Below are 27,643 nucleotides of genomic sequence, written 5' to 3' on the forward strand. Positions count from 1 at the left end.
GACTCACTGATATATTGTTTAATCTTAAACACTGTATACGCTCACCTCGTACGAATGCCGAGACGGGAGTGAACAATTAACTTGATTTTCTCTGTTGTTGCTACAAACATTATTTCGTAACTTGACTCGACGGATGGCGTTACGTGAGTGACGTCACAGCATATTTGCACACGTGCGAGTATCTCACTCTGAACTTTGTGCATGTATGTACAATGTACAACGAATGTACAATGTACAAACAACTTTATTTCAAAATTAGCTGTATGATACTTGTTTTAAATTGTAAATCTATTTTAATTATAATATATTGTAAGCACTATAGCAAAAATTACTAATAATATGATGATTACTTGCTTTATTAATGTAAATAGGAAAAATTGGTATTGTTATTGGCTAATAGAGGTATTTCACGAAGGAAAATTGCAAATGAGCTTGATTTGAATGTAGGGCTGCTGTGTCGGGGTAACGAGGTGTCAGTTTGAGCTGACCGGAGTGGGGCCCGGCCGGCTGGTGACCAATTTGTTTCATTTGTCACACGCCTGCGCCCTCTCCCCGCCGCACCCTTCGTTAAGATTCGGGCAAGCACACCCTATTAGTTATCGGACGGACATTTTTCTATGGATGCGTGGTTTACATTATTTTAGTCCTGCCATTGCGATGCAATCGTTGGAATGGAATAATGTGAACCGGGCTTAAATTATTTTACATTGAGAAAATTTCCAGCACTGCCACTGTTCAAGTGGTGTTAGGGTCTATGTAAAACCTGCGTGTGTGGCTGCACGTGCACGGTGAGATGTGCCCGGAGCGCGAGATGCAGGCGCAGCGTGACGTGGCCGTGCGGGTTGGCGGCGCGGCATGCCCAGCGGCCCGCGTCTGCCGGCTCGGCGCGGCGCACGGCTAAAGCGTCCGCCGCTGCGCTGTACCGCCCGCCCGCCTCGCCCCCAGCGCCCGCTCGCACCTCACGCAGCACGCCTACGCCTGATTCTCGGTACCAGCTGCAACGCAACAACACATTATTAATCATACTCACACACAGTAAAACTTCGTAGTACAATTTCCAAACCTCCATTTCATTCATATAAAAAAAACAATGTCTTTATTCATCGAAGGATCTTCTTACAACATAACGCAAGTTCATCCTACAGGAGGTGGAGCGTGACGAGGGCTCTCACGTAAGCTCGTCATGTGTCCGGCTTCCGCTCACCTTTGTTATTTAGTTTAACCTTAAGTATACTTTGCTAAAACAAAAATCCGTACAAAATACTTGTTGTACACACACTTACATATATTACCTGACAAAAAAAGAACAGTAAAAATAAAATGTTAAATATAAAGGGTACACAAGTAAAAACGACAACCTGTCTGTCGCTGGTATTTGATAAAGAGCGAAGTTGTGTATAAGTTTGCTCAGAGGGGGCGCTGCGGCGTTTTGCACTTCCAAACTTCAATTAGTTCGCTGCCACCTCGCCTCGGGATTACCCTTTTGAAACATTATCTATATAATCTATAGTAATTTATATCTATACTTATAACATGAAGAAGAAATATTTGTTTCTTGTATGTAACGAATAAACTTAAAAACTGCACCACCGATTTCAAAAATTCTTTTTCCACTAGTAAGCTGCATTATAACTTAGTAACATAATTATTTTTATTACGAACGGCTTAAGTAGCGGCAGAAAGCGGGTATAAATCAACCATTAAATAGAATAGCATTACATTTAGTTAGTTTACAAAGAGATCAATAGTTTTATATGATAAGTTTAATACCTAACGTGTGGTCGATACATCATCATCATCATCAACCTGCCCTTATCCCTATCGTGGGTCGGCACAGTATGTACTACTCCTCCATACATCTCTATCAGCCGTCATATCCGAGTCTACCCCCTTCCTACGCATATCCTCTTTCACAATAAGAAATATAACAAGTAACATATACATTTTTATTACAGCTCTATTATTTCTACTGAAAATTTCTCCTCTAACCACTAAACTTTCCAAAATGCGTCATTTTCCTCCAAACTGACACTAATATATTATGTTATCGAAGCCTATACAATTCTGTCACATGTCTGATGTACAAAACCCTCGCAAACACGCATAAATAACGACTTGAAAAAAAACATCAAAAATGTACAAACGTGAAGCGATTTAATTTTATAAAGGTATTTAGTCATTATTACCAATTTATATAACAAAATAATTGTGTATAGCATTACAAGCCGAGAATTTCGTTACCTTTACATTTTATTGTTTTAACCTTTAAACAGAAATCATATCTTACTAATATTAAAATGCGAAAGTTTGGATAGATGGATGAATGAATGGATGTTTGTTAGAAAATATATTAAAAACGGCTCGACAGATCTGGAAGAACACATAGGCTACTAAATTATTTTTTTAATTCCACGCGGACAGAGTCGCGGACATTTAGTGATGTATAAGATAACATTTCGTAGTACACCGCTATCGCTCTTGAATTACGCTGCAGAGACTGAGCGCGACATCCATATCGCTCGGGGGCTTCACACATCCACACAAATCACCCGCGATGATTGCCTCACGTCCATATCTGAAGTACAGACAGCTGAATTCCCCCGCAACAATATTATGTTTGACTCATCGCTGAGAGGAATTAAATTTCATATTTTGGATACTGAAAAATACTGAAAGGACTTATTTTCAAATTTCAAAAATTTTAAATGAGAATGAAAGTAAATGTAGTAAAAGTCTACTGAGTACTTAACAATAATAAATACCCTTACCTGTTTTAAAATAAATAATTCCTGTTTGTAGCCAGGGGCATTTACATAATGCTTACGTAAAGAAGGATTTCAGATGTGTTAAACGCTTAAAGAACTTGGAATTGTCCTACAAATTCTTACATAAACGTGACTGAAATTCTCAAGATTCAATAAGCTACACGACCTTATCCCCGCCTGTAGCCGCCACTCCGCCAGACAGAGCTAAACATCCCACGTAAGCGTTTTTTATTGAAAAAGATTACTGCAGCCAATTTCCTCACGACCATTGGACATTCAAATCTCCGCACAGATCTCGTCGGGTATTTGCTTGATGTAAACATGAAAGCAACGTTGGAGACAAAATAGAATGCTAAAATGTAATTGCTGTCTACTGCACACATTATCAATGAATTCACTGTTAATAATTAATTTAATTTGTAACATAGCTATTTATCTGGATAATTGATTTAATATGAATCTACTTAGGCTTTGATATGAAACGTGTTTCTTGCGTAATCCCCAGTCTGGTTCTAATGAGCGCGAGTGCGTGTCGTTGCTAGGCGACGGCGACCACCGACTTTGGCCCGTCTCAGTAATAATTGAACGTAGACGTGAACACGGAAGACCAACATTACACTCCCGCACCTTCGACAGAAGTCCGCTTAAAGCATTCAAATCTCTGTTTTGTAATTTGAACTTGCTAATGACTCGAGACACGAAACCTGACGTTCTAGTAATAAGCTATTTCTATTGTCCATACCATCGTGAAACTATATTAACTGTACATAGTGAAATTTTATTCTTGACGAATTGCTATTGCTTATTATATAGCTAAGACAAGTTCTGATAAAGTTATTACAGATTACAATTGGGCTTAAATTTTGTTACAATAAGTGACAATGCATTCTGCTTTAAAGTATAGGTACATTTCAATTGTAATAAAAATGCACTAAAGTTATCATCGCTGTAGTTGGATAAAAAAAAACAATTTCTCTGCAGCTCTGGTTATATGACCTTTGCGACGATATTCTCATTTTAGGCAACAGTGCAGTACAGCCAATAAGTTGTGCTTTGAAGCGGGGAATCCCCCGGCGACTGGAGGAGCGCCACAAATTGAACTTGCCTCAGATGAGCTCACAACGAAGCAGCTCAGTGCATCGGAAGTTTCTGTAACTTTGGGACAACTTTATCAATAATACAGATGACTTTTTAGCGCATTTTAGGCTGAACTGTGGCTTTAGACGATGTCTGTATAGATAACATTTTGATGCAATGTGAAACTCGTAAACTTACTCTCAAAATATATTAAGTGAATTTGTATGTACATTTAATTGAAATACCGGAAAAATTAAATATAGTTAATTTTGCCACGAGCTACTTTACAGAAATAGAGCCGTCCTCAATGTTGGTTTCAGAATCAGAATCAGATTTATAGCCAAAACTAGTTGTTGCCCGATCTCCGTCTGCGCGGAATTAAAGAAAAACTTACTTAGTAGCCTATGTATTCTTCTAGACTATGTTCTGCATCTGTGCCAAATTTCAGCAGGATCCGTTCAGCCGTTTTGGAGATACCTTCAAACAAACATCCATCCATCCATCCATCCATTCATCTAAACATTCGCATTTAAAATGTTAGAAAGAAACAAATGAAGGAAAAATACAGCAATCAGAAATCTCCTTAATATCACCAAAAGACATTTATCCAATCCAATCAAATATTAAGTACGAAGGGGGACTCGATGACGTGTTAAGTGACGTCACCATCGCATTTGTCAAGCGTGCTGATGACGTCAGCGTGCGCCTCGGCCCGCACTTAGCTATTTGATGGATTTCAGTGCGAATCGTTTTGGGATAGTGCGTTTGGTCCAAGTTATCTTATTAAAAGTTTTGCTTTTATTAGATTTTTATGTACTTCTTGACAATTTTTTCTTTATAAACCGTAAAATAATTAGATCTAAGACACGAGTGTCATTTATAATTATTCATAATTGTATTTGTATAAAGAGAGATATATATCCTTTCATAAATAATAAAAAACAATATCGCTGTCGCTTATGCTTTAGATTGCAAACGGCTATTATCCACGAAGCATCAACGGAGACGTTATTTTTTGTCATTCTTGTGATATTTTTTACGTTTGTTAGCGCGAGTACAAGACGTGAGATACGTTTTATAGTTAACGCGCCTCGTAAATATTACGTCGGCGTATTTTGAAGAGTAGCGAGGGTGTCGGTGCTGGGACAGATTAATGTACTACCTACCTGAGGATATAAAAAGATATTTATGACATAAGTGTTCGCACCTGTCTTACAGCATTGTATACACGTGATCTTCTTCTAGAGCCGGAAATTATATCTACAGGAGGAAGTCTCTGGAAGTCTAATAACACCATCAGCTGCCTATTAGCCTATGTTTATTTTAGCGTCTTATTACATTTTTACATGTATTAAAGTACTTCTATTATTTAATTAACCACAATATTTTTTACGTTATTTTACCCATCAAATTATATTGATATGTCAGAAAGTTTTAGTATGTCAATAAAATAACTAACTAGTTCATATTTGTGTCTCTAAAGCATATCCGATTTAGACGTATTCATTTTAAAGTAAATTAGTTCTGTCTGGTTTCCGGTATCGATTTGTTGGATAATCTATCAAGAGAGTTGTGTGACATCCCCGAGCGGATGCGAGATGAATGCCCGGGAGAGACCGCTCCTATACAAGTCGAACTGATAATACTTGTATGCTTACGATTTAAATTTCTGTGTAAATACATAAAATGATTATATTATTATAAATGTTAAAATAGGTCATTACTCATTTATTTCATTTCATTCAAAACCTTCTTCATAACAGATATTTAATTTAATTTCAAAGAAAAAGCCTTCTATTATATAAGACAAGGGCTCAAAATCCCGAGCCCTTGCTTCATAACTTCAATATTAACCTTTTTCGAAGATTACTTTTGGAGCAGCCATTCATTAGAAACCAAGTTTCTTGTTAGCTTTCCGATAATGAACTTTGTACTTTGCGCTAAAATGTTCCATATTATCATTTGTATAATTTATTAACGCTTTCAAATTGCCAATGAAAATTAATCAAACAAAAAGCTATTTAACTTGTTAAAAAGAAATATAATAAATTATTTCAATTATTTTAAAGGCAAAATGACAAAGACTTAGCCTTTTGATTAGTTTCATGGTTATTAAGTGGTTTTACTTTAGTGTAGTTATATTACATTTCGTTTTATCCAATGTTAAAAACAAGCTATTATAGGCTTTTAATAAATAATACTGAAACTATATATTTTCTTTTTACTATCGTAATTTCTTTCTACTATTTCTATTTCCAAGCTCTCAGCAGCTCGAGACACGCCCACACATTCACAATAAATGGTTCAATGTTGAATTTAATTGAAAATCTTTTAAGTAATTATATGCCTAGCATTTTGTATTGATAAAAAACATGAAATAAACTCATACGCGTACTAATTACAGATTACTGAAGTTTACTATTAATGAAGACAGTTTGGTATAGGTTCAATAAACTACTTATTAACTTCGAGAAACTTCCAATTCATTTTAATTGATCGATATTTGCAGATAGAACCAGCTTCCATCAGATCTTTCCTCTTTAAAATTATACTACTTGAAACCAAAAAACACACATATTTTGAAATTCTAAAACTTCTAACCTAGCTTTGATTATCACGTTACTCGAAAGTTTAATTTTGCTTCATAATATTAAGTTAAAGCGTAATAAGTACAATTATCCCAATCGGTGTTGGCTTACAAAGTTTGCTTTACAATTTCTTATAACAAAAATATCGTCTACAAAGTGTAAGAAGATGCCTCTCTAACTAAGGCACTTAGCGATGGAACTACTGAAGTTTCACTCTTCGATTTGTTTCACAAATGCCTTTATACAAGATTTATTTTAGAAATGTAAAAGATATTCAGTTTAAGGTCAATTACATTTTCTTCCCCTGTTATGCTTATCACAAAATGACATATAATATGAAGATGAATTTTTCGAAGGTTTATTTATGTGAGGTGAGATCTTTAGAAAGAGTAATACATCATCATTAAGGTGTATTTAAAGTATGCCACAGCCGGCGCCGGAGTGCGGATAGTATCAAAGGAGTAACGATGCATCTTATATCTTCTTTTTAAGATTTTTGGACTTTCCAAACAGGCAAACGTGAGGTTTCATTCAAAAAATGTGTTTGTTATAATTTTCTATTGGATACGTTATTAAAGGTGACTTTAATAACACTTAGATATTTATGGGGATATAAAGGCGTTTCACTCTCTAGTCAGTTCAGAATGGAGTCATTTAACAAGTCAAATATTCGTAAGGTTGTAACTCCAACGTAAAGTTTATGAGCGCGCAGTTAAATTTTGAAATATAATGGTTTGCGGATAAGGGCCGACAACTTTTACTATCGCACTCTTTGTCTTAATAAAAAAGTCGTTAGTAGTTCATAGTTTTAATGGACATTAAAAGTTTGACACTAAAATTATCTAAATTAACGAGGTGACTTTTGGCAAGATAATTCCAGTTTCGGGGTTTGTGAACCTTTTTAAATCATAAAATTTACTGAAGCCCACAAAAGAATGTATAAAATGTTAACTTCATAAAAAATATAGCAATATAATTTTATCAAAATTTATGCAAAAACCTTTCTATGAATAACTACATTGATGTCACCCTCGCTGGGTATAATGTGACAGGATTCTCCAAAAGGGTCCGGCTCTGGTTGCAGGGAAGCCTATCTGTCATTTTCGCGGCCGCCCATTTGCCGTCGCGTCGATACCCGTCTTATGATTTATGTTTGTTTTACTTCATGTTGTCACTTAAACTAATATTTATGCGTTCACAGAAAAGTATAACATGAGTAAAAATAGTTTATTTATAACTAAAACATATTGAAATAAGAATTAACTTTTAAGATTTAATACGATTTCAGTTATTTTTCGTTAATAAATACATATGTTTTCGGGTTATGTATAGAATTGTATGAATATTTATTTCGCGGGCCACGGCTATCAGACCTTTCTTTTTTACATTATAGATTCTGACATCAAATATTGAGAACCGAGGAAACACACCACTGACCTATTACGTCGGTTTTTTGTAAACCTTTGTGTACTACTTTCTAGGTTATGCGTATGTATGCAATGAAACTCCCCTTCCGCTACTTAAATCTGAATAAGTTCGTCAACAACTCTTGAAACTTCCTAGTTAACGTGAATATCACGGTTTTAAAATATGGGTTATAAAGTTGGAACTTGTACAAACTTCCTTCAATGTTTGTACGATAGTACTTTTAAAACTTTGCTGTGATGAAGTGGCTTGTTTACTTGAATGTTTATTGATTGTGCTAGTTATTTCATTGGTATATTAAATGTTTTCTATGTTTTGATTTATTGTTTTAGGATCGTAAAACATAAACTAAAATAAGTACATTTTGGGATATTCAATTCGCTGAGAGAAATACAACGTTGCAGGTGACGTAGGCCGCCTGGTGCAGTGCCGTCGAACAAAGTGAGCGGCAACAAGAAGAAAATCGCGCTCTTATTCTAAGTCTAAATAAACTTCAACTTCAAATTCCATATACAGTTGCCGTAAGACTATTTCATATTGGCATCAGAAAAATAATTTCTTCGAGAACTTGATGACATTCAACAATCACGTTTTTACGAAAGTAGTAACAGTGTAATAAAGTAAAAGAAGTTGTAATAAACATTGCACTTTCAAGAGCACAACATAAATAGTGGCATCAACTTATACATACAAATACAAGTCCTAACTAAACACATGTAAACTTTGCACAACTCCTGAAACATAATGCAGTATATTTAAGGAAGGAAATGAGGAATTATGTTTCATGTTTAAATAAAACCAAAATGCTTTGTAAACATTCATCAAAAGAATATTAAACTGAATTAACTTTGAAGATTAGGAAGCGATCGTTTACACATTGCTGGAGGCGAGACAAGAGAACACGAGATTCTGTACACGAGTTGTGTTGTTTCACAAGATATTACGATCACGTTACAAAGCTAATTTTAAATGTAGTCAACGCCTCACGAGAATTACACCGCCAGAAGCATCACACCAGTCACACAAAGATCGCTCAGGAATCTGGACAGAAACGGACGCCACAGGTCTGCGAATTGCACAATCTTACGTAAGCCCCCAAAAAATGATAAAAAGGGGGCGCCATGGAAATCTCGACCAGGGCGCCGGTTAAACCCGGCAATGCTCGTAGCTCTATTTATTGTGCAGATCTACCGGCGACTAGATCCGGTGACAGAGACGTTAAACATTTTTCGTTGACAAAAGACTTTTTTCTTTTGTCTGTTTTATCTTTACCAAGATCAAATATTATCTTGTATTAAAATAGAACTACCTTTAATGTGTGAAATAGGATTACTTAGTGAAGTATTAAATGACTAATCTTAATTCTGCATCTTAACGGCGTAGGCACATCGTTTATCACCTGTCACAATTGGGAGCCTGTCCGGTCACGCTGCTAATGGTTTTGCATCAAATTGTAAATTTTGATCAGTCACGCGCATTTCAATCGTGGTCTCGTCTCTTGAGTGATATACACATAAGCTTTACCATAACTCATGTAATAAATCATGTCCGGACTATAGGCTGAAGAAATGATTAGGAAATGCAAAAATATGAAGCCAGTTTAAAATCCTTAACGTTTATAAAAAAAAACTACGAGCAACATTACCTGCTTTCTGAAGGCAATTGTCTATTTAAAATCCAGACTACCGTTATTTTGAGTTAAAGCTGCTTAAATGCTATTCAATTTACCAGTTCGTTTAAGGTCAGCCTTTAGGAAAACTGTTTTCGCAGGAAAAAATGGACCGCTTTATTTCTAAAAAATAAATTCGTTTGAAATTAGGAGGGTTGTTTACAAAGGGCCGAGGTAGGACCCTTGTTACCGGGACCTTATAAATTCGTCAAGCGTTATAAATTGAAGCAGCCGACGCCGGGCCGATTTCGCCGAAGGATAATTTTGTTAGTTCACACGCGGCGGCCGGAGGGTTGCCCTGTACGCGCCCTACAATAAAACCTAAACGTGTAAAGGACTATCCAAGTTTTATTTCCTTTATTATAAGTAAATATAGTGCCTATATAATACACTAAATTTATTTGAAGCTAAATAAAACAAAAGAATTTAATAGATGTTGTTTTAAGATCTTGTTCCAAATTCAATTTCCAGGTGTCATTTAGATCATTTGTAACATTATTTCATCTATGGAATAAGTATATTATGTTTAGTAAATCCAGATAGAGTAGTAGTAGTAACTTTCCCAGGATAAATAGCAAAAAAGGACCGGAACGTAATCGATGAGTCCTGCCGTAGGGCAGGTATTTAGCGAGTTGGCTTACACACCCCTCAGGTGATTGAATTAACTTACCTAAGCCTGTAGATTTAAGTTTGGTTCGTTAAATAATTTCTATATTTAGCTCAAGAAGTGCATCTAACTAGAACAACAATAAAAACTGTCTTTCTCAACGACCTTACATGCATGGTGAAAAATTACTAAATAAATACATTATTCTTTCTTAAAGTGAAGAATTTAATCTCGACGTAATAAATGAATAAGTAACACACGAGCTGCCTTGTTTAAAGTAAGGTTTTCAATTATTTAATTTTGTAGTGTAGTGTAAAGCGACTCGATGAAGTTATTTGAAGTTCGCAAATGGGTCATTAGCAGGTGAAACCTTTCCATACTGGGGCGGAACTGTTTGCCGCGAGCGCTCCTCAGTAATTGAATTAGGTTTAACTCGACGCCAAAGCTTTGTCTTTTTCCGTATATTCGTTTTAAAATATACTACGAAGCCGATGTTACAAGTGGTCTATTATTATAACCAATAACATAGTAAAGTTTTCTACCTTTTATCTTTTTATTTATGTGGCCGACAAAATATAGGTCTTATATTGTTTCTTGAAGTGAATTCAGACGGAATAAAACTGAGTTTACAATTATTTGTTTCTTCTAAATTCTACGTATTATAAAAAAATGGTATTGCATGACACTCCTCTAATTTCTTAAAACGATCGAGGTATTATGCGAATTAAAGTGTTTGGTGAAGTCTAAATCTGAATCAAATAGTAGTATTATAGGTACGGCTAATTTTATAGAAAATTACGTCCTTTTGAATATACTTGTTTTTCTTTGTTACACGAACCATACGACAAATGAATGATAAGAAATTGTGTTGACAAAACGACGTCAGAACGACGAAGTTAGCGACGTGTAAAGATGTAACACAGCGAGGGAGATGCGCTCCATTGGCGGCTAATGTGTGCGCCGTTATTGCGTTACGTGTTACTGCCGGACAGTGTACGAGCTGCGGTCTCACTCCAACATTTTATACAAGGATATATGCGAATATATCCAACTTAGGGCAGTTCTTAAGTGAAGATTTGCCTTTTAATGTCATCTGTGGTAGCATTAATTTATTATAAATAATAAACGGAATGAAATAGTTGAGTAGTTTTGTTTATAAAATGTTTATGTAAATTTTTACAAGGTCGTTTCTCCAAGATAGGCATGAATAGTTCTAAGGAAGGCATTAAACTAGTGTTAAGCATCGGAAGCACCTAGTTTACCACTAACAAGAAAGCGTCGTAAAGCGTGCAAAGTACTCCGCAATAAACCTAAATGTTTTACAACATATTGCGCTTCACATAAGGACTAATTTCGTTCATCACGAACAGAACTTGTAACATGAATGTAGAAGAAAATTAAGATAATTATGTTTGTGCTTAATGTAGAATTAATTATAGATCTTTAAAATATAAATTTTCTTGTTATAGTGTGATATAACAAACGAAATCAACGATATATTCCTTATGATAGTTATGAGCGTTCTTCTGAAGCTTTTTGTTCCAGGAGTGTCTTCTGTATTATTAGTAACATGAGTGGTGGTTAGTGACCCGCTGTGCCAGTGCGCTGCCGTTGACAAAAGAATAGCAAAAACCCGCACGAGACCCAAACGTGACAAATTAGGGGAGCACTCGTCGCGGCGCTGTCACGCACTAACTTCTTTGTTTTTGTGAATTATCACCCGCCCGCACCTCTACCCGCAACAGCCCTCGTGGGCCGCCTCATTAACCTCATGAGTGGCTTTGTATTGTTAATACGTACAATACTGTCAATGTTAACAAAGAAAAAACGTTTGTTCTCAGACAAAAAACTAACTCTAATACTGGCTTAATAAGAAAAATTGCCTTTTCACTAAAATGATAAACCTTATTACGTTACAGACAACCTTGTCATTAAATTCTGTTGATATATTTATGTAAGTAGATAAGAAATGAAGTAACTTACTTAAGGCAACCGCTAGTTTTGTGTAAACATTTCTTATAATGTACGTATTTCTTCACGTCAAATAATTGTAACATATGTGTACCAAGAAATAATTTGCTACACAAACTTAACTTGCACATGTGTGGGTCTGTGTAAACTTGTAGCCTTACGTAGTGGCGGAGCCCAGGGGTAACATTTGCAGCCCTTAATGCGTTACATTAGCGCGGCGCAGCCTCCAGCCCTACCCTTCTAATGTGCTCCGGTAAATTTTAAAGCAATATATTTACGTAACTCCTCATCCATATGACTTTAATAATATTGCTTTTAATATTTTAACATTTTATTGAATGTTTGTTGTTATTAAAAGTCAAATTTATTAATCAGCAGGAGAAATAATTTAACTGTAAAATGTAATTAAACAATTTAACACAAACTTATACTGATAAAACTCCTGCAAAGTACTTTTAAAATAACTAGGAGCATCTACAGTACAAATGAATATAAAAAGAAAGTCATTATGTTATTAAAAAGTAACGTTGGTTTTCCAGATCAAAGGAATATGAGCTGTAAGTCTTGCGCCATAGATTATATTACAGAGCGGCAAGTTAAGCGACGCTGAAAGAAACCCTCACCTCAACACCACAGCCTTTATGTTTTAAACTTGCGGTTTAGTATCGCCAGCTACGTAATTGCATTCTTCAAAGCGTTATGCTGTTCTTGTTACTACGTCTTACCTTTAAATGTATCATCATAACTTTGCTTCTCATCTAAATATTATAATATAATTTAAACTAATTAAATGCTTCAGTTGATGATAATTCAAAATCTAAAAATGTTTTTTTTTTGAAACCTAAAATTGTCAATTGAAAATCATATAACTTTCTTATACAAGTCGTGGAAAAAATCATAATAAATAAAAATTATTATAAAACAAATAGATGAAATAAAATACAAATATAAATTTCTTGGAATTGAAGATAATTTAATTTGACTTTTGTGTGAACTTTTCATGATAAGTAACAAAAGTAATTTATTTTTTGTTATAAGATATTGTTATATGTTAAGTGAGTAAGTTACAAATTCAATTTATCGAGAATAAAATATTTAAAATGCCTCCCAAAGTACTCACTTTATATAAGTTATTACAACCCTGAACATAACTTAATGATCATTATCATTATTAGATTCTTGACTTTTAGTTTGTTTTTCGTAGTCACTTTATTTCAGTTAATTAAAGTACTAACTAGTAATGTTAATACTACACTATAAATAGTTATATATTGCTCCATTTATGTACACAATTATGTATACGTTATTTAAATATTTCTCTGTAAGCCTTTTTACCGAGAAGATTACTTAGGATGTAAACAGATATGTAGTATCAACATAAATCTCCGACTTTGTTCGTGGGGACTACAAAAAATCTGTTAATAAAAATAGCTTATATCAATGGGGGTTAGTTTAGCTATCTACATTGACCTAAGAAGCTGTGAGACTAATAATCGACTTAAGTGTTATACTGTAAATATGCGCCTTTTTATTGGCAACATTTTGTTTATTTAACTTCTAATACTTTTTACTAAACGGATGTAAGAAATGTGTTCATTGGAGATAGTAAATGAGGTCGACGTAGCGACAGGCGTAGGGTCAGCAAAAACATGCGCGCTTCGGCCGCCGGCGACGCCAGCGCTCCCGTTTCATTTATCTTGTTTGATTGTTGGTTTGTTTTTGTGCTGACCTTTCTCGTATATAAATGCACATTGGTGATAAAAACAGGTTTTAAAGGCGAAATACTAATTTAATGATAATTTTTCTAATTCATCTAACGAAGTTCATCCAGTAAACTGCGTATAAGTGAACATTTAAAATGGAATACGAGATTTACTACAAAAATATAATAACAATATAAATTGTACTGATTAAGGTTTGTTATTGTATAATTCATTCAATAGTTTATTTGTTGTTTTTGTCATTACCTTTTTTAGTATTTAATAAAACTAAATTTAGGCTACGTCATAAAAAATTGGGATAAAATGTAAAACATCACATCAAACATAAAGTTAACACGACAAATGTGAAACGTAATGAGTCAATCGATTCAAATGATGTTTACATATCGCATGTAAATAAAATATTCTTGTTAGCAAAGCAATCGCATCGATCGGAAATTGGCTAAATTGTTAATAGAACGCCTGCCTCGTTATGTTCGTTTCAATTTATTTGCCTACAACGGCACAAACAGTAAAATAATTGTAACAGAATCGGAATACGCATCAAATTCAAAGGAAGTATTGAAAATCTAACACAAAATCACGAAGCTATCGCCTAAAACCGTGTAATTACGTCGCAAATACTGCGTATTAATTTCAGTCTCGCTAAAGTCCGCGCCGCACAGAGCACCGCCTCCTCGCTTCTCTTCAGCGCATTACTGGCAAGGCTATCGCTACCTGGGGGCTTCGTGCGCCGTTACCTGTTATTTGCCAGACGAAAGATATTATATCCAGTATAATTATAGGCGGTTTGGGAAATTTACCTTTAATCAGTAAAACAATATAGCTTTCTCCTAATTATATACCTTTTTAATCACGATTAATGACAGAATAATAACTCCTATATAAAATAAAAAGTATTGGTGTTGGTCCGTGCGCCACGGCAGAGGGCGCTCTGCACTACTTAAGACAGTCGCGAGCCTCGCCGTCGGTTCTGTTTACATTTCTTCTACATTCCTCTAAAAGCAATACTTTATTCAGTTGATACATTCACAAACAAGTCCACTGCCATATAAAGTCACTTCGGTGGAACGCTTAAGGTTTCTTTTCTTTATTTATTTATGACGGCGACAAGATCTGCTTCAACATAAATTGCATGTTGAATTCTTTTAACTGTCAAACATCGTTACGTATATACCTAGAATATGAGAGATTTTAGGATGTATAATATTATGTAGACTTCTTCGATACGCTGATTACTGCGCGAGTATCTCGAGTATTCACTGACCTGACGGTAGGCGGCGGATTGGCGGATACAAGGCAGGGCAGCACCGCGTCGCCGCCTCGGCGTACGCTTGTCTCCCACGGGCCCGGCAACAGGGCTCGCGGCGCAGAGGCCACGCTCATTGCTGCGGCAAATAAAGTCATCATAACCCATAGTTTTGCGAGAATTTCGCAGAAGCCAACTACATGAATATTTTGTGCAGTCAAGCAACATTCTAGCCGGTGTCATCGCGACACGGGTGCTACTGTAGCTGACTATGCTATAGTTTACTATCGCTATAAACACATTGGTACTAGATGAGTACTTACGGACTATGTCGATGGTGACCGGGGCGCTCCTTCGGCGTTCGCCGGTTAGCGCGTCGAGCACGGAGCAGGCGTACTGGGCGCGCGCATCTTCTGTCCGCACCGCACGAACTACCAGCCGCCACCCCTCTTCCAGCAGTAACGTGGGTCCCGCTGCACCACCACATTAAAAACATTTAACATTTTTCGGCTGATAGAGCAACCGAAGGTCAATGTTACAATTACAATTGACAGATGTTTGTTGTTATTGACTTACAGAGGTGGTCAGAAGGTGTAAGGACGGCATCGTCTCGGTACCAGGCGGCTACAGAGGCGTGGTCGCGGAGCGCCGCCGGCGCCGTACAGCTGAGCAACGCCGGTCCGCCCAGTGCCGCGCGCGTCGCCGTAACCTGCGCCTGCCACTCCTGCCACACCACTACGGACAAATTACATACTATTGGATATTAACCTCGTTGAGGTCCATAATAACAATCGGCGGCGGAGTTAGACAACTAAACAGTGTTTAAGTGTAGTTTTGTAACTTATTTATTTAATACTTATGATTAACAATATTCGAGAACAAGGAGAATGATACTAAACAGAGTCCTATTTGTATTTCAAAACGGTAATACCGAATTCAGATTTAGTCGAAATATATTCCACATAAATTACCATTATTTCTGAGCAGGAAGACTGCTTTACATCCGTACACGAAATGAACGAGCTAACGCCACAATATTAAATTTATTATAACTTCAAAGGTAACTTTTATTATTAACTTAATAATTCCAAGATATATAGTTTACTTTGTTAAGATACAAAAAATAGCAAAAAACATCACAATTTTGTCAATAAACGATGAGAAATTTCAGTTTTACTGCGTCAGCAAATATTGTAGGCATTAACAAGACATTGACCTACGAAATAATACATTGTTTTACAACGAATTTCGAATAAGATCGAAAATAGACGAAGTAGACAATAGTTAGAGTGTATTAGATATAATATATAAACAATCCGTATTACGTATGACGGTAATGTTTCATGAGATAATATGCTATTAATACTAGAACTAATTGCCACTTATGCTAAATGTAGGCTGTTCAGGCTTTGCAGCTACAAAATAATAAGTACATTATGTACTAAAACGCTCTAAGGTTTATTTTACAGCCTTATTTTAATTTATTTGTATACAATTCGTCCTTCACTTTGACAAAAATTAAATACAATTAATTAAAAATAAATAACAAGGCAGTTTTTATAAATTAACTAAAAGAAATTATTTCAAAAAATGTCTTTGGAAGGAATAAAGACATTTATAAACCTAATCGAAAAAATAAAACAAATTACATTTCCTTCTTCATAGTACTTTCTTGTAGCGTTATTGTAAAATTCTTTGACGAGATTTAGCGTGTTAGCAAAATTATGTGACAAATGTCTTGGCTAAACGTAGAAAGATTTGTGTAGTGGTAGTAGTTAGAGTCGGGCGGCGGACGGCGACCGCACATTCGTTACCACGCGCCGCCGCCGTCAGCGTGCAACTGACACCACTTTGAATATGACGTCACTCCGGCATGTACCGAACTATACGACCATTTCCTTAGCTCGCCTCATTATTTCCTTGTACCAAATTTATATTGCATATTTGCCTCTCAAAAATAATAAATTCTAAGATTGAGTTAGTTTACGAGATTTAAGTTACACACAAACTACTACTAAACTTAGTCTAGTACACAAGATAGTATGCTATATTTTTAACTAGAGATAAGATTTTAATCTCCTGCACGCTGTCAGTGCATCCAGTTTAAAGTTGAATACCTCCTCTCGAGTACACAGAAACATGATTTAAGCACAATCCGCGCATAACAAGTTTCCGAGAGGAGATGCAAAGCTCATTCAATGCAAACTTAATGACAATTCTCACGGAATTGCAAACGGCTTACTTAATACTCGAGAAGTTTCAGCCAAAAAAGGCGTTGATTGTTCTGTAGCTGGAACATTGCGACTTATTCACTTTAGACAGGGGATCGAATCCCGTTAGTGATATTTTGGTATTATGCTGTCTTGTTACAACGACTTAAAATATTATTTCATAACTAAAACAAGCTTTTTTACAACGCCTTTGCTGAGGATGACTGGAATTTATATTGAAGTTCTATTTCATCTTTCCCAAGTTCAAAAATATTTTTCCAATGTTCACTTGTTTAATAATTAATTTCTAGTATGTTGTTACAAAGTCTGATTTCTTATTGTTTGTTTATTATTTAACTACGCCTGTGACCTTTAATCTAACAAAACAAGCGTTAATGTTTAACTATTTTCATTAACAAAACGTTAACAACAAGTAAAAAATAGTTCTTACATTATTTGGCAATATTCTACGATATACGTAATGGTAAAGTAAATCATAGAATAGGCGGTATAAAAATAGATGATTCTAGCTATCTTATTACATTTCCTACGGAGCAAGAAGCCGTAAGACATCGCAGATGCTGTTATTCTCGATGTGCGATGTGACTGATAACGTAAGACTATATTTATTGTTTGAGATTTCGTTTAGTTGTTGGATTCGTTTATTTTGATGATCATATAAAAGTCCTGATTATTGTTTATTATGTAGTAAATATAATTAAATAAATATACTTGAGATAAAAATGTTCCAAAAGACAGTTGTTGAGAATGGTACAAAGAAGTACTTACTATTTTTTCAAATTATTGTCATCATGGTTTTGACAATGGTTTCTAATCATTCAACATATCATTATTTACTTATCATGGATATACTCATAATAAAATAGAGTATATAAAACTCCAAAGAATTATGTTTCTTTCACATAAATGCATCGCACGACGCGCCGCACCATACCGCACCACTGACTCCTCTCCAACAATAATTCAAACAGGACAATTACAGCGGACGTTTTATTAAGATAGTGAGCTAAATGCAAAGGGCAAAGATTATATCACACTGTTCTTTGTTTGACATAACATACTCGTGATATTTATTTTATATTTATATTAATACTAGCAGTAGTTCGCGACTCCTTCCGCGCAAAATTTAAAATAGAACTTAATAAATAGCCTACGTATTCTTCCAGACTACTTCTATGCCAAATTTCCGCGAGATTCATGAAAACGTTATGAAGATACCTTCGAACAAACTCCCAACCATACATCCAAATATTCGCATTTATAAAATTAGTAAGACAATTTTCTTTGGAGCTTGTAAACAATCATGAAATATTATCTGATTAACTGTTATAGCTAACTTAGCTTTGTTTTCAACCAAGATGAGAGTCAGTATTAATATAATACTTGCTTTTATTGTTTATATAGGAAATTTATTTAATAAAAAGTTGTTGAGAAAATCTGTAGTAAGCCTTTAATAAAAGGAATATCAATTGTAAAGCAATGTTATCAGAGGAATGGATAAAATCTATATATATAAAGAAGGAACCACTCCGTTGCGAAAGTAATGTAATACAAAATTCATAAAGTGCGCCTTACATTTTCTGTTTCAACGTATAAAGTGGTTAATAAAAGAATCACTGGGACTTTTATGAAAACAATAAAATATTTAAAGCGACGATACTTCATCCTGTCATTAATATATGAAATGTTTTTGTTTCCATTATTCGAAGGCATTAAACCTGTAACGAAGCAAATACAGAAATGCGTATTAAATCAATAATTCCTTGAACATGGTCTCATTTCTCGAATGACTGTTACTCAAGAACGGTATAATTAAGAGGCTACCCTTCCTATCACCTCTTCTCTGGAATCCACGTGTTTCTGGGAACAATGTTTTAGCTAAGTCATAATTTCCTGCAAATTCCTGTCTACGAACTGAGATATAACAACAATCTGAAGTGTTTCAGGGAGCTGTGCCTTCAAAATGAATATTATATACCTAATATATGTAAATATATATGTTTTATGAGAAAGTAGATTTGGGGGAATAACTACTATTATAATTTTCTGAAATATCCAACAATATTATATTATGTAAGAACTTTTTGAGGTCATAGAACCGTACGTTGAAATGGAGAAAAAGTTTACATTGAGTTCTTGGAAGACGACTATAAGGAGATTATTATCATACAAATCATGACGGAAAAATGTGATTTACATCAGCCATCATTCAAATTACAAGGGTAGGGTGATGTGAGCTGTCGCCGCAAGCTACTCCCAGCTACTCGATGATAAGCGATTGTGATGTTATTGCTAATAGGATCACGATATCGCCTCGAGCGCCGCGCTCGTTCACAACAAAACTTGTATTTTCTTTTCTTCGTCCGACGATATAATGTGTAATAATTACGCTCACATGTTGCTGATAAACTATTCTTTATTAGTTTTTATTTTATCTCTAATAAAAAAACAAAAACATAATTATGTTTTGTGTGTTTTAGTTAAGTTTTTTAGTTTTAATTTTTTAAAAGATTTACAAATAGTATAAGTGAGTTTAGTTCTTATTTTTCGTTCGTTCTTTATTCTAGAGGAAGATTTATATTCAATAACATTGTTATAAAAAGATTTTCTGATAAAATACTTGATACAATAAACCTTTCCGCTACGCTTGTTTGTTCTTTCCAAGTTTTTCTATATAATAAAAAGGACTAGATAAGGCCGGCGTTCTGAAGTCTCGTATATCAGTTTCAGTCTTGAAAAAAATATCCGCTCGCGGCGGAGATTATTTTTGCATTAAGAGGATTACAGTACAAGTCCGCCGCAGAAAGGAATGTTACAAGGTAAAAGCTTTTATGCGGTTGCTTGTTTCCTTTTTGATGAGAGCTTTTGCGGCTGATATCCGAACGAAATACTTTGTAATACATCGCAGACGCCAATCGGAACACACACACACACACACACACACATACATATACGTGAAGAAAATCAGAAGTGAGACACATTAATTTTGACGCTAGCAAAAATAATTATCGGAGCTTGAAATGATATAGGATGTGTTACTTACTATAAATATAGGGCACTAAAATCTTCAACAACTTTAATTACATAATGTACGGCCGCCGATATAGTTAACATAGATTAAACACGTTATATACTCGAAGAGCTTAGTTCTTGTCGTCATGTAGATTCATTTGTATAGGTTCCTTAACAGGCGATAACAATTGAATTACGGCTACTCGCTACCGTGAGTTACGAGTACAGGGTGCAGGCTGCACTAACTCACTACATTTATTAATATTTATAATAGTCTTCAGAGATCTATAGGACACAATATTTGTGATAATCTTAAATATACCATATGTCAGATATATGTTTCATTTAGTATTCCAATAAAAACTAAAGACTAAATAAAAGTACCTATAATGAATAATCCTGTGTAAACATATTGACAAAGTAGAGAATATGAAGAGTTCAAGTGTCGTACGTCACTTAAGTTCACAGATCATCTCAAGTTATTATGTATTAAGTCTTCACAACTTAAATAGAATGTATGCCTTATATAAATTGATAAATTATAAACTTTTGACAGCCGATTAAACTTTAGATTCATTAATTTTAAAACATGATCTTTGCCTTTGTTTTCATACTTTGTTAAGACAAAACCTTTGTAATCTCTTTCGGATATACGTTCATAAATAATTTTAAAAGGTTATTTCTCAAAGTCAATGTAAATTTTCTTTGAATAGGTTTGGTGAATCGTACTAAAGCCGCGTCACAATCTTTACTAAAGTGACGTAAACACGATAAAACATGGCTTAAGTAAACAGGACGAAATCTTTTCCGGTGTTTTTTCAAGCTCTGATAAAAATTTTGGATTAAATGGCTCGAGTTGTCACCACCATTGTCGACCCCGTAAAAGGATTTGTTTTATTTGTTGACATGCAAAGGATCAGTTAAGGACGGACGAAAAGAAACATTTTAAAGTAATCAGTAATTTCCAATATTTATCCAATAATGTATTTTTATGCCGTTTTTACGTTAACCTATTCGTTATCAATCGCAGTTAGATTGGGCGTTGATTTGACGTCACTTGACACCGGAGAGCTTTCACTTTGAGCCGCTAGAGGCGCTCATAGAAATGTTGTTAATTGGATAGTGTACATTTCAATCGCGTATTTCACTCATTTTGTTGGAAACATGCTTTTATGTATCGCGATTGATTATGTCTATATTTCCTTTTATTTGAAGCCACTAAGATATTTACAATACTTTTAACGTTATAATATTGACTATATTTGAAGGAACTTATAATAAATGTATTAGTTTACAAAGCAGCGGAAGCATTTGCTCAGAGTCAAAGATTGCTGTGGAAGACGTCATCTGCAGGCAGTGGGGTGTTACCCGGAGCGCGCGCCGCCGCCCATTTCACTTTGATGTATTTTGCTCCCTTGAGATTTACATAATTTTCTTATGTGCTTACTACTGAGTTTAAACAAAATGTTTTTTTTTATACTGTAATTACCATTGAAATGTTTCTTATATAAATTTATCTATATTGTGCTAACTAATTATAAAATAAAAATTATTTATTGTCATCAGGCTGCATCCTCAGCAATGTTAATCACCATTCACTACTAACTAGTACGAATTGGAACTGAATAAATTGTTCATATTTGCGTCCCTAAGCCAATGGTAGCTAATACGCGCCATGTTAACACAAGTATATTGAGCACACATCCATTTGTGCCGTTGTTTTGTAAAATGTTGAGCTAACAGAGAAGCATTAACGTGATTTGTGAATACGATATTGAATTATTCATTGTTTCGTTTGCTTTTACGATATGCAACTGATTTATTTACGTAATTCTGCAGCTGCATTTATACGAAATGTCGTAAAGTGCCATAAAAGTTTTCGAATTATGCAAAGTTTGTTTCTTTGTATTTGATATGAAGTATTTCTAATTAGATTTTGAAATTCTACATCAATGTGAATAATTATATTTCATTGTTAAATATAATCTTATTCTTACCATCACACGATATCAAAGGGTGTTCGCGTATAGCGTCTTAAGGCGCCAAGTTCGTGTCTATTGATAACGTATGTCTATTTAATTACGACTACTACTATGTTTATAGTACTTACACTAATTTAACCGTTATCAACGGAAGAGTAATCGATTCAATTGTTTCCAATTATAAAATAAATATCATTATATGAATTCATTAAACGTTCAGCAAAATAAAGGACGTAATTAATGTTTTGTAACGAAAACCACTTATTGAATCCATATGTATGTATGTTAAATATGTACACACACACACACACATTCAGATGATAATGAACACTGCACATTGTACACACGTAAATTTAATTATATTAATTACATTTTTGGAAATCCATTGACGGAAATTAAACTTTTAAAAATGTGTTGTAACCTATCATCAATTTAAATCAAATGTCTTAACCAATTTATTAAATTTCTTTATTTATCTCTACAATAGTGTCAACTACTCGTATTGACTACTTAATAATATTTACGCTGTAGTTTTATTGTAAATTAAATAACGCAGATAATAAGATAACAATCTACGATACGAAAGTTGATTTCACAGTAATATTTAGGAAAGTTTTAACAGGAGAGAGTCTAAACATAAGTGTTCATTTTCAACTTAAAAAGGAATAAAATCTAAGAGTGATATTTCACAGCACACGAGGGCATTTGATCGGAACAACGCCGACATAACGCCACCTAGCGGCGAAATCGCGCACTTGTGCAAAAATACACCTACTTATGTGTTTAATATTTCACTTTTTACCATTGTATTGTACGGAGGGAAGGCAATGTGCTTGAATTAAACTAGTGCTTACATTTCTTTGCTGACTTAATAACAAGGACTAGCTTTAGAAACTGATTCCTTATTAAACATGAAAAAGAACTCTGTGCTTTGCCTTTTAAAGGTGTAAATCGAATAATGTTAAAAATAGTAGAGCGCGATAAAGGCGAGTGGTGTTATAAATTAGGCAATTTGCAACAAATTACATGCGATCGTGTAGAGCTCGCGTTATGTGCTCGCCCGGCGTTGCCTGCGCTGTCCGACACCCGGCTATTATGCTAATGTGCCGGCTGCCGACTGCCCATTGTCTATCGCTCTATGTTACCACTTGCCAATTGCTTTAATGCTCACTACATTATATTACATGCTTCAACATCAACAGCTTAAAATTTAAAAAGAAGAAAGTAGACCTGTCCTTTGCCACAAGCGCTCCACTTCGGGGCACCTGTGTAAGGTACATGTTAAAGATCGACGCTAATATGTACTTCAGGTACTTCGGGGAGTAAGCACTAGCCGTAACACTTAGCACTCGACCTGGTCCTTTACAGGTCAGATATAATAGTGTTTCAAACATACTTACCAAGTTTTAGCTCTATGAAAATTATTGTACCTCAATAATAAATGTATGAGCTTTGTTCCATTTACTTTATCTTTTAAATATATTATAATTTTGCAAAGTAAAAAGTATTCGACAAACTTCATTCCAAAATATACTTAAAGCAAAACCATTTTAATGAAAACATGTTAATATTCATTAACGACGAGATTTTACATGATCATATTGATACAGACTCAAATAATATTGTCTCAGAATTTGCATGAAGTTGTTGAAATAATACACGTCATCGTTTTAGGGTATAGGTATTCATTTCAAAGAATACTACTTATATATATTAACACTTTACTGGATTTATTTTACTCAGTTCATTCCTATACATATGTGTATTTGTGTTGTGTTACTTACGCTACAACTAATAAGTTATCCAGATGTCCAGATTACGGATATCTAATTGTTGCGATTCCGGTACATCTCTCTCGCTTTTTCTACATATGCGTCTAAATTAAAAATGAAAGGAATTAAAATTGTAACAATAAAATAAACTTGTTGTTATTTAATTAGCAATACTTTAGCTTCAGTAATCTCAAATCTCTGACGAGGGTGTGACGCGGCGCAGCGCGGCAGCGGCGCTGGTGCGGAATTATTAATGAGAGCGCCATCTATGTACACATATATAAATTAAATCCGATCGACTAATAGATCAGTGTCGTGTTTATATAATTAAGTATGTTTATACAATCAATTATTTATTGCAACAGTACGGCAAAGGCTAGAAGTCGGCGTAGGAAAAATTTCACATTGATTTCTAATAAAATCGACCATTTTTGACGAATTGTGTCGGCGGAGTGTATCATTGGTTTAATCTATACATTTTTTTCGCACAATATGTAATGTTTTCGCACTCGACGTCTGCTTGTCAGACAAACATATTGCCCAGTCTCGTTGAAATACACCGCGAGCAGCGCACTGTGTCGTCTCAGATAAATCCACTCATCAACATAAATAATGCTAACGTGAACATTTACTTCTCTTTATTACTCTTCCGTTTTTACGTTGCGCTGGAAATTTTACTTGGATGTGTTTTTAAAGATTACAATAAAACATGCAAAATGATTATTGTGTTAATGTAATGTTCACACGAGCTATACCTTTAGCAACTTATGCAAGTTAAATGCATTATTTTTTGCTGTCGGTTTGATCTTTGTAGGCATAACTGGTGAAAAAAAGCAGCTAACTTGGTAAAGTGTACTGTATAGATATTGTAACATTGTAGAATATTGAATATAACCCTGTTATTACAGCAATAGTAAATTCCTCATATGCGCAATAACCAGGCTCAGGGGTAAGCCATGAATATGCAATTCACCGCTCCCTTGATGAAGGTGTGGTTAAGGAAAGTTACAAAGTGGAATAGAAAAAAAAGTAGGTGGATTTAGTGCAATTATTGTGTAAATATATTACATAATATATTGCAAAAATATTGAGAAAATTTTATTAAATCTATCCGATACTTTATATTGGAACAGGTCGACAGCGATACTTCAAAGGACCACGATTTTGTTTTCGCTTAAAGAGGTTATTCTTTCACCGTAGTTTCTCGCTTGTAGAAGTCATCCGTTGAGACCGGATAATACCTCACACGTACAGTGATTTCTCTCGTACAAAAATATTTTAAGTACAAAAGACGAAACCACATTGAAGAAAAATGAATAACAAAATTGAAACAGAATAACAAAGCAATCAAATTACGCGGACACGCAGCGGCGGCAAGTCGAGAGTAAAATTCAATTGGAGTTTGTATGGAGAACAATGATTGGAGTAATTGAAGGAAACACTCTCAGCTTTAGAACTTTGTCAAAGTTAATTAGCGAAATCCGATCGATTCTATTTGAACAAATAATTACACGCGCGTTGAGTTGAGGTTGTTTCAATAACAACGTTCAAATCTAAAGTAAATTTTATTGTTATATTGTAACATATTAACGAGAAAATCATCCAACCAAAAAAATTATCAGTACCGCAAATGATATATTTGCGGTGTACGAAGTGTGAATGTTTGTATTTGTATTACATACAGACACTCCAATTTTATTAATGTGTATAGATTAACAAGAATTATGTGCACTTTGTACTTATCGTGCTCACCGTGACGAGGGTTTGCGGGAATTAATTAATAACTCGGGGTTTAGTCTTCTACGTCCAGTAAAGTATAGCGCAATTAATTAGAGACATGTTGTTAATTATGTTGCAATACAGTACACTGTCCGCGAATCAAATTTTTATTTTTATTTAATTTATAATAATTACAGAGTGTAAAGAAATAAGTAATAAAAGGTAAATTTTATGTACCGTACATAACAACGGCTTCGAAAGTAACTCTTAGATATACATTTCATGGACTGTGAGTTGTTATGCTTCTAAGGACATTTTACTCATTTTATCTGAAAATTTGTCGCACTTTCTTGTCTCTTAAAGTGATAACATTTATTAATTACTACAACTTTTTTGTAAATTACTTTCATTCGCAAACTTAATATAGTTAAAACAGTGTTGCACATAGCGCGCTGTCTCCAGCAGTCTTTAGCTAACTGAATATCTTAGAATGATTCCTGTAAGGCACCGAGGCATGCTGGCAAGCCAGTGAGTGCGCCAGTGCGCCCGCCAATGAAAGAAGAACTTTGAATAGAATCAGCATGCGTTAGTTGAAAACACGTCGTGCGCTTCACAGAATTAACTAAATAAGTCGTTGGCACAATTTTTTATTACTATTACCTTTTGATAAATGGAGACCAGATTTGTAAAGAAATATTTTTATATCCCACTATTAAAAGATAATTAGAAATGAATATTAAAATACCACCGTTTAATGGAAGAATGAAAGTATGTCGTACTTATAAAGCCTAGGAAACGAGAGCCACTCCTTTGCCCCTTTCATGCACAGCTCTATAAATACGCCGCGGTAATCCTTGTCCTAGGTTCAAACCCTGCTTACCCCTATTTTTCTTATTATAAGTAGCCCTTATTTATAAAATAAATGACGGCAATATATATGGAGGCCGATGACTACAGGTTTCAATGTTTAGAGTTTGTTACTCAGTAGCAGTTGATCTTGCTGTTACCTGTCTTCAACATGTTCGCTCCGAAGTATTATACATACCTGAAATACCTCTACTTCACATACAATGTTGCGAGAATGCAAACCAAACTTTGTATCTTATTTTAGTTTAGACAATTCTATTTCGCCTACAAACTAATAATGGTTCTCGTACAAGGAATGAAATTTACATCGACAGTTATTCGTAGCTTTTTATGCGCGACGCAACAACTTTACAGAAACTCTGTCTTTTGAATCTTCACGACCTGCGGTTAACTAACAACTTACAGAAATTTCATGACGATAATTTAATTTTCTCGTTGGCTTCGAGATTTAGCCTGAGCGCACACTGATGAGGCCGAGGTTGCATTTAAATTGAATCTTTTGTCACGGAATGCAGTTATTTTTTAATCTAAAATAAATTAATTATATCGTTATAATAGTGATAAAGCTTCTAACTGTAGTCACGTATAATAGTTAAACAATTAACTGTCTAGATACACTAGATCAGATATGTACTCGTGGTTACCGCGTTCATGTTCACAAAGGAATATAGGTATATTCCTTTGTGAACATGAACGTTTGACCTTTAAGTCCGAATCTTCTGCTAATTATATTTTAGTGTCAAAAGTTTCTTGAAGTACAAAAAACAAATTGTTCAATTCCGCCTATTTCCCTGGTGCCCCGGCCGGGGGCACAAAAAGTTATAGCCACCTACAGTTTCCGTTGTTTACGCAAATTGAAGCAGAATCGTTGCCAACATTTTGCTTACCGACGCCATATTTTTTTCTCCAACAAAGTTCTTTTCGAATTTTATCGTTTTATTTTTGTAGAACTTTACTGTCCCCGAATTGTGTTTTGTTTTATTTATGA

At 34.7% G+C, this 27,643-nt stretch overlaps 1 protein-coding gene across 1 annotated transcript in view; it reads right to left on the minus strand.

Annotated features, from left to right (window-relative positions):
* The window catches only part of Dscam3 (Down syndrome cell adhesion molecule 3), a 60,574-nt gene that overhangs the window by 14,069 nt on the left and 18,862 nt on the right, over window positions 1-27,643 (minus strand). The window contains exons 3-6 of the mRNA XM_013320333.1: window positions 15,649-15,807; window positions 15,396-15,545; window positions 15,091-15,211; window positions 764-995 (exon numbers count right to left, since the gene is read on the minus strand). Coding sequence (XP_013175787.1) covers window positions 764-995; window positions 15,091-15,211; window positions 15,396-15,545; window positions 15,649-15,807 — 662 coding nt within the window. The remainder of the gene's footprint in view (window positions 1-763; window positions 996-15,090; window positions 15,212-15,395; window positions 15,546-15,648; window positions 15,808-27,643) is intronic.

Source organism: Papilio xuthus, unplaced genomic scaffold, assembly GCF_000836235.2.
Source record: "Papilio xuthus unplaced genomic scaffold, Pxut_1.1 DF825946.1, whole genome shotgun sequence".
Taxonomy (NCBI): domain Eukaryota; kingdom Metazoa; phylum Arthropoda; class Insecta; order Lepidoptera; family Papilionidae; genus Papilio; species Papilio xuthus.